The sequence below is a fragment of the Camelina sativa genome, chromosome 11, assembly GCF_000633955.1.
Source record: "Camelina sativa cultivar DH55 chromosome 11, Cs, whole genome shotgun sequence".
In the NCBI taxonomy this organism is placed as follows: domain Eukaryota; kingdom Viridiplantae; phylum Streptophyta; class Magnoliopsida; order Brassicales; family Brassicaceae; genus Camelina; species Camelina sativa.
In genome coordinates this window covers 9,069,989-9,080,998 of record NC_025695.1, presented here as the reverse complement: position 1 = coordinate 9,080,998, position 11,010 = coordinate 9,069,989, and the positions used below count along the sequence as shown (strand labels likewise).

General features: G+C 38.3%; 2 protein-coding genes across 2 annotated transcripts; both read right to left on the bottom strand.

Moving 5' to 3' along the window:
• On the bottom strand, window positions 132–1,583 carry LOC104727778. Its single transcript, XM_010446851.2, has 3 exons — window positions 861–1,583; window positions 289–461; window positions 132–207 (listed from the first exon to the last, which is right to left on the bottom strand). Exons 1-3 carry the CDS (start codon window positions 1,314–1,316, stop codon window positions 132–134), a joined length of 705 nt encoding a protein of 234 aa, XP_010445153.1. The 5' UTR covers window positions 1,317–1,583.
• On the bottom strand, window positions 3,095–7,118 carry LOC104722523 (glucose-6-phosphate isomerase 1, chloroplastic). The gene is made up of 14 exons (XM_010440702.2): window positions 6,434–7,118; window positions 6,139–6,261; window positions 5,868–5,966; window positions 5,689–5,772; window positions 5,272–5,415; window positions 5,130–5,195; window positions 4,887–4,955; window positions 4,686–4,793; window positions 4,377–4,429; window positions 4,147–4,285; window positions 3,892–4,048; window positions 3,720–3,798; window positions 3,559–3,625; window positions 3,095–3,472 (listed from the first exon to the last, which is right to left on the bottom strand). Exons 1-14 carry the CDS (start codon window positions 6,959–6,961, stop codon window positions 3,338–3,340), a joined length of 1,851 nt encoding a protein of 616 aa, XP_010439004.1. The 5' UTR covers window positions 6,962–7,118; the 3' UTR covers window positions 3,095–3,337.

Sequence of the window (11,010 nt, the reverse complement as noted above, 5' to 3'; positions counted from 1 at the left end):
GAAGCGACAGAGTGATTAAAAAGAATACTACTTGTTTACTAAACTGACTGAAGATAACATCGGGTTTTCCCTATGTATCTAGTGATCTACATCGAATTTCTCAAGCAATGAAAAAACTAATCAGAGCAGAACTACCTCGCATGAAAAGTTGGTAACCGAGCTGGATGTTGATCAGGTGGCCCAGATGACTCAGAAGCAGCACTACGTCTATAGGAATAGAAGCAAAAAGTGAATATGGTTTATCAAACTGAGAACTTATTTCATCTAACAAGCAAAAAAAGGAAATACCTATTAAAGTGGCCAGTCTTTCTACTTTCTACACAATCTCCTGTTTTGACTTCTGAAACCTGAACGCTTGAAGTTTCTGGTTTAATTTCTTCAGATTCCTCTGCTGCCCCGGAAAATGGAGGGGCACTGGGTATATCGCTCACTTCTTCAGAAGAAAACGTCTCATCAGGCTCCTGCAATATAAACAAGAGGTTTGAGAAGATCAATAAGGAAACAAATCCTATAAGCATCATTGTTGTTCCACAACTATACGAGGGAATACAGACATATATCAAACTTAAACAAGAAAAGCAAGTCTTGCTTAGTGATACATAAAGACCTTTTAGCATCAGCTAAAGCACAAACTCATGACCAGATTTTGACATCGTTATGACGATTATCACAAAATCCAAATCTTCAGACCAAAATCAAATAAGATGAGAACAAAACGCGATTGCAAAAACCATTCCATATCTGCCATTTTATTAGTAATTTTAGCTCTAAGAACGCGGAATAATCATCCATCAAACTAAATGTCATCAAACTAAATGTTCTACGATCAGAGATTTTAACTCGAAAGGTTAAGGTTAAACCTTCTCGACGGTTGCTCTCCCGTTCGTCTTAGGGAAGTGAGTTCGTTCCACCTGAGATACGCCGCCACCAATCCTCCCAGCTGTCGGCGGTGGAGGAGAAAATTGCGAGCTAGTAGCAGAATCCGTGGATTCATCCTCCTCGTCAGTATCACCATCAAATCTGGGTCCCGTTAGTTCGCAAGCACCGACCAAAGTCTCTCTTGATGAGCTCACCTCGGAGTAAGTATAATAAGACGAGTTTCTACCGTAGCTGCGACCAACGGCGCTGGAGACTCTACTGTCCTCGGGAGACGAGTCGAGAGACGCGTCCTCGGAATTAGTACTCATACCGTCTTCGGAAGTGACGTCAGTATCGGCCACCGCTAGGGTTTTGGTGACCGGAACAGGAGCTGAAGGAGATACGCGGCCGTCACGAACCTTGGGAGCAGGTAATCTCAATTGTCCGTCGGGGATCATCGCGAAATGTGAAGTTGAAATCGAAGCACAAGTGCTATTTAGTTGGGAAGGAAGTTGCTAAAATTGAGCCAAATCCAAATGAAGTCTTGCTTTAGAAGAGAGATTTGTGGAAGAACTCAGAGAAAAACCTTCACAGATCGAGCTTGAAATTGCAATGGAGGAGACTAGGAAAGCTTAATCAGGAAGCTTTCACCGAGAAGAGAGAGTGGGAGAGAGACGATTGAAATCTGTGTGCACACTTCTTCAATATGATTTTTGTTTTTTTCTTTTTTTTTTAAATTTACTTTTTGATTCTCTTTTTTAATTTGAAAAAAAAACAAAAAATGGGAATTCAAATTTGGGAAAGGGGTAGAGAAGAAAGGCAATCGAGTGGGTATGAACGGTGTCGTTTAGTACGCTCACGGGGGAGCTGGACTTAACGGGTAGGTGACGTGGAAAAGTAATTTAGCATTATAATTTATATAAATGGTTTTTGAAAATGGACGAAAAGGAGTTGTAACGTTATGATTTTTGTAATTTGTTGTTATGGTAGGCTACTAAATAGGTGATGGTGGGGACAACTGGACTCGACTGGTGGTCTTGTTTTCTACCATTTTCTTTTGTCAAAGTATTCCATTTGAATTTCAAAAGTGGGTTATTGAAAGTTATTTTGGAAAATTATGAGCCTTTGATTATATAAAGCTTTACTTGAATGTTTGGTAGTATTAAAAACTTGTGTAAAAAAAGTATGTTTTATTGAAGAAAAGAAGGGGAAGTCCATCACAAATAAGAAACATATCACTTTGCTTGAGTTGCAAAACTGTCAAATACTATCTAACCACATGGAGGATGTTTGTTGAGCTTCTTTACCTGCTGATTTGATTAAGCTTTTGTTTGTGTATATATGAAGTGTTGAGATGCAACAAAAGGATACCTAACCAAAAAACAAGCATAAGAAGAGTGTTGATACCATTGTTGCCTGATTGATTGNCCTTCACAGATCGAGCTTGAAATTGCAATGGAGGAGACTAGGAAAGCTTAATCAGGAAGCTTTCACCGAGAAGAGAGAGTGGGAGAGAGACGATTGAAATCTGTGTGCACACTTCTTCAATATGATTTTTGTTTTTTTCTTTTTTTTTTAAATTTACTTTTTGATTCTCTTTTTTAATTTGAAAAAAAAACAAAAAATGGGAATTCAAATTTGGGAAAGGGGTAGAGAAGAAAGGCAATCGAGTGGGTATGAACGGTGTCGTTTAGTACGCTCACGGGGGAGCTGGACTTAACGGGTAGGTGACGTGGAAAAGTAATTTAGCATTATAATTTATATAAATGGTTTTTGAAAATGGACGAAAAGGAGTTGTAACGTTATGATTTTTGTAATTTGTTGTTATGGTAGGCTACTAAATAGGTGATGGTGGGGACAACTGGACTCGACTGGTGGTCTTGTTTTCTACCATTTTCTTTTGTCAAAGTATTCCATTTGAATTTCAAAAGTGGGTTATTGAAAGTTATTTTGGAAAATTATGAGCCTTTGATTATATAAAGCTTTACTTGAATGTTTGGTAGTATTAAAAACTTGTGTAAAAAAAGTATGTTTTATTGAAGAAAAGAAGGGGAAGTCCATCACAAATAAGAAACATATCACTTTGCTTGAGTTGCAAAACTGTCAAATACTATCTAACCACATGGAGGATGTTTGTTGAGCTTCTTTACCTGCTGATTTGATTAAGCTTTTGTTTGTGTATATATGAAGTGTTGAGATGCAACAAAAGGATACCTAACCAAAAAACAAGCATAAGAAGAGTGTTGATACCATTGTTGCCTGATTGATTGATGTATCATCTCCAATGTTTTCATTACAATCAACATATTCCACACTCTGAACTGAAATTATCATTATTTTGAAACAAAGTACACAAGTGTTTCCTGGCCCTTATTGAAAATCCTTTTCTCCTTTTCAAAATCATAGACATGGCAGAAATAAATAAGGAATGGAGAGAATGAGAACTCTTTGGAGTTTTTGAGAAAGTGTTGGGGGTTTATTATGCGTACAGGTCATCCACATTGCACTCTCCCAGATACACTTTGATGCTCCGTGGCGATCCACAGTTCCCTTCAGCTATCAGAACTCTGTCGTTTGCAGACATGTGCGCTATGATCTTGTATATCATCTCTATCTGCAATTTCAAAGATAAAAGACTTCTTGATACGTCCAATCCCGAAAAGTTACAAATAAAATAAACTGCAAGGATTTAGACGTTACTTCCTCAGGAGCATGGCAACGATCGGCTATCTCTTCCAATGTCAATGGCTCTACCGGATCTTTACACCTGCAGGCAGATAAAGAAAATTACAATATAAGTGATCTCTCTCGAGTCTTGACACAAGATTTGACAGGAGAAGCGGATATGGTCTGATACTTACGTGGCTTCATTAAGAACTGACAACACCCGCTTTTGCAGAGCCAGAACTTCTGCTGCTGCCTTTTTGCCGGCTTCCACACCTGTAACCGTTGTTTCATTCAGATTTATAGTAAACAAAATTCAGTTAGGCAATTACAAAACCCCGGTTTCAGATTCGGGAGGAATATCTCTACCGGGTTGGTGGTAAGCATTTATGTTCACAATAGAGGCATACAATCCGACCGCTCTTTCATAAAGAGCTATAAGAGCCCCAACAGATCTTGGTGTCACTTCCTCGATAGTAACACTAATGGATTCTCTACCGTTTGCATATAATGCAGATCTAGTTCCCTGGACAAATTCAAACCAGCTTATCAGCTAGGAAGATAGTCTAAATACAGTGTGTGTAAAGAGTGAAGAAGATCTTTTAATTCGTGCGAAATTCAGACCTGAAGCATCCCAAAGAGGTAGTCTCCACAAGTGACACCTGGCTCAAGCTCCCAATCGTGACCTGGGGGTCTATCCCGTAACACTTCTATAAAGGTTGCAAAGAAATTGGGCACACCCTCTCTCAGCTGTTGAATGTAGCTAGTGAAATAAGAAAATTAAATACTGTTGCATAAGAGCTCCATTTTTGCTATGTCTCGATAAGAAAACTATTTGAATAAAGAAAACTCACGCATGCTGATCTGTGCTCCCCTTGTTCCCATACACAGTTAACCCTTGATTAACCTGCAAATTCGAATAAACGTTCTAGGGATCACACTCGTAAAAACAGGGTTGAGGAAACAGTACACAGGTTTCAATTCTTCCATGAAGGCGGTGTAACAAACTGAACTCAATCATGCACACAAGCAATTACGTAACCCAGATCTTAAGATTTCTAGGAGTGGTATTAAATGAAAGACCAATTTACACTTCTCAGTAAATTCTCATGAACCACCGTTCGGAAGTATTGCGGTGAAAATTAAAGAAAGTGTATGCTTACAGTGTTACCGTCAAGATCAAACTCCTTTCCCAGTGATTCCATGACCAGCTGCTGCAGATACCGACTGAATAGTAATAAGCTATCCTTGTAAGGAAGAACGACCATATCCTGTAAAGGAAAGGAAAAAGAATTAAAAGGGCAAATAAGAACTCAATCTCCTTGCTAGTCTTAGACACTCTCGAAAAAGTTGAGGGAAAGTACCTTGGAGCCAACACCATCTGAAGCCCAGTACCAACACATAGCTAAGAGAGCAGCAGGGTTATTTTTTATCTGAAAGAAGAAAGAAATTTATAGGCTAGAGTGAGTCATGGTTAGTATCTAAAGTGTATGAGTTAGGAAACCAACCTTGTGATATAATATTCTACTAAAACCCTGGTAAGTAAATTCATCTTCAACAAACAAGAAGTGGTAGTTTTAAAACAAGCTGCAACAAGTAAGACTTACCGAAGTTGTTCTAGTGGCCTCATCCATTATTTTGGCACCGGTAAGCATCTCTCTAATATTAATCCCCTATACAATGGCAGTGCATTAGCATACAAAAAAGCAATGAGTGATCATATTAAGTTTAAGCTTATGTACCAAGTACCTGTAGTGCTGCTGGAAGCAAACCAACTGCAGACATTATTGATGTTCTTCCACCCACCCAGTCATACATAGGAAATCTAGCTAGCCAACCTTCAATTCTGGCTGTATTATCCAGCAACGAGTTCTCTTGGGTTATTGCAACACCCTGCATATGCATACAGCGGGAAATAGCTGCTGAGGAACTACAGTTGGGCAGAAGTTGAAGCTAAATTATATGCAATACATCTGAAGTTGTCTAAATGATCCATGGAAAGCCAGTTTTTACTCTGTTGTAACTGAGATAAATTACTGGTTCCACTTAACTCAGATTACTTCTAGCTGTGTAAACCAGTTGGGCTTTTAGAAACAGCATTTTTCCCATATTCATGGAGACATGGATTTCAGAATATAAGCGGAAACAAAAACCTGAGATTAACACCTGTTTTGAGAAATTCAGACCAGCGTCACGGAATGCTTTCTGCACTTCCAAAAGTCCATTTCTAGTTTCAGGAGTACCTCCACTCTGAGAAACACGTAAAATACTAAGTCATACTCGCCAATATCAAGACCAACCATCATATAAAACAGCCTGTGTCAACAACGGTATATAGTACACACCTTTGAGATAACAATCACTAAAGTCGTAGCAAGCTCTGCCCCAAGTTGTGCAACCTGATGATCGATTCCAGCAGGGTCGGTGTTGTCGATGAATCTTATCTATCAACACCATAAAAGCACAAAAAAAACCATACACAGCAAATCAGATACTTTGGATCAGAAAAAATCTAAGACAAGAGATCCTTACACCAGGCAAAGATAAGACTGGAGCCAAGAGTGTGAACAGCAAGGGAATGCAAATGTTGACTAGAATTAGAACAGTGTGAGATACCTTCAACGGAGGATTATCAGGAGCCAAGGCCTCAGCGACAAATTGAGGTCCAAGAGCCGAACCTCCAATGCCTACTGAAAGTATCTGAGTAAAACGACCCTCAGGAGAAGTTGGTGGCTTTATCTGCAATGTAGAAACAAATTTGAGTAGGTCTCGCAAGCAAACAAGAATCAGAAGGTGAGCTAAGCAAGACACTCTGCAAAGAACTATTTTTTTCCAAGATCAGCTATGCTATTGACTGAGGCCAATAGCAAATGATCAGAATACCCAAACAAGGTGGGATCGAATACTAAACCTTGCCAGAGATGATGTCGTCGGAGAAAGCGCAGATAGAATTAAGTGTATTCTCGATCAAGGTCTTCAAAGTGGGTTTGGGTGCGAGCGTAGAGTCCCTAAGCCAATAATGTCCAACCATCCTTCCTTCATCTGGATTCGCTATAGACCCTTTTTCAAGATCCTCCATAGCCTTAAACGCAGCCTGAAACCGGGGCTCCATCTCGGCCACAAACTCGTCGGTAAACCCGACCCGGCTGACATCGAGATACAGCCCGAGGTCTTTCTGCTGATAAAACCAATCGAGGTATCGCTTCCACAACGCATCCGGATCTTTCACAAGCTCTTTCTTCTTCGCATCCGAGTGAGAAATGTCGCGCGCCAAGGAACGAGCCGAGGAGAGAGTCAACGGTAGGTTGATGGTGGGTTTGGAGGTATGTGGGAAAGAGAAGGAATCACGGGATTGCGCCGGCGGCAATGCTTTAAAGGAGAGGTTTTTGGAAGGTTTGAGAGATGGGGAAGAAGAGTAGAGGCCTGAGAGAGAGGCCATCTTAGAGAGACAGCGATGTTTACGAGGGAAGAGAGAGAGAGAGTCTACAACAATGGAGAGAGAGAGAAAGGGTGGAGCTTTGTATTTATATTAGAGGGATCCGTTTAGTTTGTTCCGGTTTGATTGATATTAGGGAGGAACCAATGAACAGAGATGAGTTGGGGAAAGAGATTTTTGTCCTTTGGTGGGAGCGAACGGCCCTGCTTAGATTAGGATTCTCACAAAGTCACAAGCTTTATCACTCACTCTTATTCTATGACGACTATACTACTTATACTATACTATATTGTCTCAATAGAGATACCATTTTGGGTGGCATCATATTCTATTTTATTTCGCATGGCCCGCCATTTCAAATGTTCTCTTCTCTTTTCTATTCAGAATCAATCAATCAACTACCACTCTTTTTAGTTGAAAAAAAACAAAACTAGCACTTCAAACCATCTCGTCTGCAGTATGATGAACACGGTATGTGTTTGGGATGAAATGTTAAGTTTAATTTGTTTGTGTTTGGGATGAAATGTTGAGTTTAATTTGTTGATTCGTAGTATGGTTGTTCTTCAAATAACTTATAGTTTGCGAGACTCCCAAAATACAAATTTGATAATTAGAGGACAAACAAGACACAAAATATTAATCTATAGAAAACACTGATTTGGTTAGTGGTGGTTATTTGTTTCATTCAGTAATGATTTGTTTTGTTTGGCAATGATTCATGGTTCGTCTGTAATGATTTTGACCGATTTAACTCACATACAAACGGACCAATTGACAGCTATAAATATGTTTTTAAACTGAGAATTCATCTACAAAAGTCTTTATTATATATACTGTAGTAGATTTTACATAAGATTTTTTTTTAAGAAATAAAAAGGATAAGTTATATACAAACATCTAATTCATTGTCTCATTAAGAAAGAACAGTTACCAAATGGTTCAAACAATTCAACTACAATTAGTCAAACTAATCTATCTCCAATCTAATCAATGGTATGGATAAGTGGATTTTTGATGAGTTACCAAGGAGACCATGCAATAAAGAACAGATGATTAATCTGAATCTCCAAGTCTCGGAGCTCATAAACACTCAGGGTGACTGGAATCTCCAGAGCTTACAGGAACTTTTTCCTCGGTGTGATGTCATCAAAATTAGATCCTTCCCTCCAGATTGTCGCTTACATGATAGGTTGGTGTGGGCGTATACCAATGATGGGAAATACTCTGTTAAGAGTGGATATTGGCTGATATCTAAAGATTTTGCGGGGTGTGGTGGGGAATCAGAAAGTTCACAAGCTTTGAATGTGTTGAAAGGAAGATTTGGACAGTGGAGACGGCTCCAAAAATCAGAATGTTCCTCTGGAGAGTGCTATCTGGTGCTTTGGCGGTTGCAAATTGTCTAAGGAGGCATGGTTTACAAATTAATCCTACTTGCCAAATTTGTCAGACTGAAGAAGAAACTGTCTCGCATGTTTTGTTTAAATGTTCTTTTGCGACAGAGGTTTGGTCTGCAACTGCTTTACCAATGCCAGTCCAAGGTTTTTCAACATCGCTCTTAGAGGATATTGAATATTTGTTGTTGTTACTTACTAAAACTGAAGTTCCCTTGAGATTGCGGGTTGCTATACCTTGGATACTTTGGGAGTTTTGGAAGGCACGTAACTCGGTGGTGTTTACTAGTAGGGTACAAGATCCTCACATGTTAATTGCGGGTGCAGTGGTAGATGCTGAGGAATGGTTAAAACAGAACAGATTGCAAAACCAGGAACAAAGTCATGGTTCGGGTGGGGGAAGAGCTCTGTTCCTACAAAAGAAATGGACTAGACCGGCTGTTGGAACGCTTAAATGTAACTTATGTGCCTCTTGGGTCAACAGTCAATTTTTTGCTGGTGGAGCTTGGATCCTTAGGAATCATGTTGGTGATGTATTGTTTCATTCCCGCCACGCTTTTCTACCGACAGTGAATTGAATTGCTGCAGAGCTGCAATGTCTGCTATGGTTTCTTGAGAGTTTGCGGGATTTACATATATTGTCGTGTGAGGTTTGGACAGATTGTGGGGCAGTAATGCGTGCTCTTGAGAGACCCCAGGATTGGCCTAAGTATCGTTCAAGTCCTTATAAGATTGGTCAGGTTCTCAATCAAATGCAGGTTGTTTCGGTCCATTTGGCGACACCAAAGTCGAACGGAGTGGCGCGGTCGATTGCGAAAAGTGTCACATGTGACGGTAGGTTGAATACTTATTTAGCTTTAGGTGGTCCTACTTGGTTACATGAGCAGATTGAACGAGAGGGCTGTGGTTAGTATCGAGTTACCGAGGTTATATCGTTTGTTTTTGGTTTTCGACTTCTCTTTCTCTTTGTATTTGTCATTGTCGAACTTTTTCCTATTATTGAAATGAAGACAATTAAAAAAATCAAATCAATGGTAGTTGAGAGTCAATTACAGATAAATGGTATTTATTTTTTTATTTTATTTTTCATAAAATGTAAGTAAAAAAAGTATCTAGTTCTCTTAAATCCAAAAAAGAAAAATCCAATTGAGAGAGATATATGTAAAGTTAATTTGCACGAGGAATGAATCTGACACAAAGGCTTTGACTGGTAACATGTGTTACTATTGACTTATGTTGAGTTATGGACTCAACTCAAATTTTATTCAAAAATGTTACCAATCACTAACAAAACTAAATTTTTTGAAGTTGATTTTGAATAATCATGTGTTATGGTCAGTGTTCAAGAAAGCGGTCTAGGCGGCCGCTTAGGCGCCGTCTAGGCGCTAGGCGCTCAGCAGACGCCTAGACGACCGCTTAGACCGCCTAAAATCACAAAATTTTTATTTTAATGTATGTTTTATTTTTAACTACATATATTTAAAATTTTAAGTTTTATATTCAGATAAATATTTATAAATGTTTATATGTTATTAATCTAAATTAAAGAAATGTATTTTTATTAATTTTAGTTTATGATTTATTATTATTTATTTCTTCTAACATATATTTTTATATAATTTTACATATAATATCATATATATAATGTTCATATTGTAAACGCCTAAACCGTCTAAAAACGTTTAAAATTCCGACTAGGCGTTCTAGGCGCTAGGCGCTGGGTCACCGCCCACATACCGCCGAGCGCTTTCTTGAACACTGGTAATGGTTGATGTAAAAGTTTGAGGTATATCCTTTGTAAAATTGTTAACTTAAAAGATTATTCAACATCATGGAAATTGTCATGTGTTAGAGTTGAGTTATCAGTTTTTTAAATTATTCAATTGATTATTTTTTTAAAAAATATTTGTTATTTGTTTCTATTTTTATGCTACGCACCCGTAAACAACTTTGGTCAAATATTTTTCTAAAATTTTCTTGTTTTCATCAGACTCTTTCAAAAGAAAAAAGTTGTTCCTACTATTTTATTCGTTGTTGAAACGTACACGGAAATTTTAAGCTGTATATATAGATGCCTAAAGCTTATTGTCAAATAAGCACACTTTGAAGAAACAGTACGTAGTATGGTTTTCTTTCTTCTACTCTTTTTATCCATCGAGTTTATATATATGTTTAAAAATATTAGTGCATATTACTAATATATTTTATTTGTTTTTGATGAAGATGTCTAATGAAGGTGGTGCAGCTGGTGCAGCTGGTGGCGAGGATGTTGGTGGGAGTGGAAGTATCCGCCGTAAGGTAATGAATATATCACATACGCAGTTTAAAAACGTTGGATGTTTAGTATTTAATCTTTTAATGTGTATTATAGAAACAAATTGTATGGAATGATGAGTATATCAGAATATTCTTGGAGCTTCTTGATGTTGAATTGGCTAGAATTAGATACAAGCAGAAGCTACCGAAAGAAATCGGCCGAGTGCGGATTTGTGAAAAGTTTTTGGAACAAACTAAGATAAATCTTCTGTGGGATTCTTTCAAGAGCAAATACGATGCTTTGAGAAATAAGTGGAATGCTTATAAGAGGCTGAAAAAATTCACTGGAATACACTATGATCAGAACACGAGTTTGATTTACATGGATCCGGACTGGTGGGTTGA

Bases quoted from the DNA above. Each gene is read 5' to 3' on its own strand.
- LOC104722523 (XM_010440702.2), bottom strand. From the start codon at position 6,961: ATGGCCTCTCTCTCAGGCCTCTACTCTTCTTCCCCATCTCTCAAACCT. The intron at 5,416-5,688 runs GTGTTAATCTCA...ATGCATATGCAG, and splicing joins GTCTGAATTTCTCAAAACAG to GGTGTTGCAATAACCCAAGA. The intron at 4,956-5,129 runs GTAAGTCTTACT...TTCTTCTTTCAG, and splicing joins AGGCCACTAGAACAACTTCG to ATAAAAAATAACCCTGCTGC.
- LOC104727778 (XM_010446851.2), bottom strand. From the start codon at position 1,316: ATGATCCCCGACGGACAATTGAGATTACCTGCTCCCAAGGTTCGTGAC. The intron at 462-860 runs GTTTAACCTTAA...TTTATATTGCAG, and splicing joins GGAGAGCAACCGTCGAGAAG to GAGCCTGATGAGACGTTTTC. The intron at 208-288 runs GTATTTCCTTTT...CTATTCCTATAG, and splicing joins AAGACTGGCCACTTTAATAG to ACGTAGTGCTGCTTCTGAGT.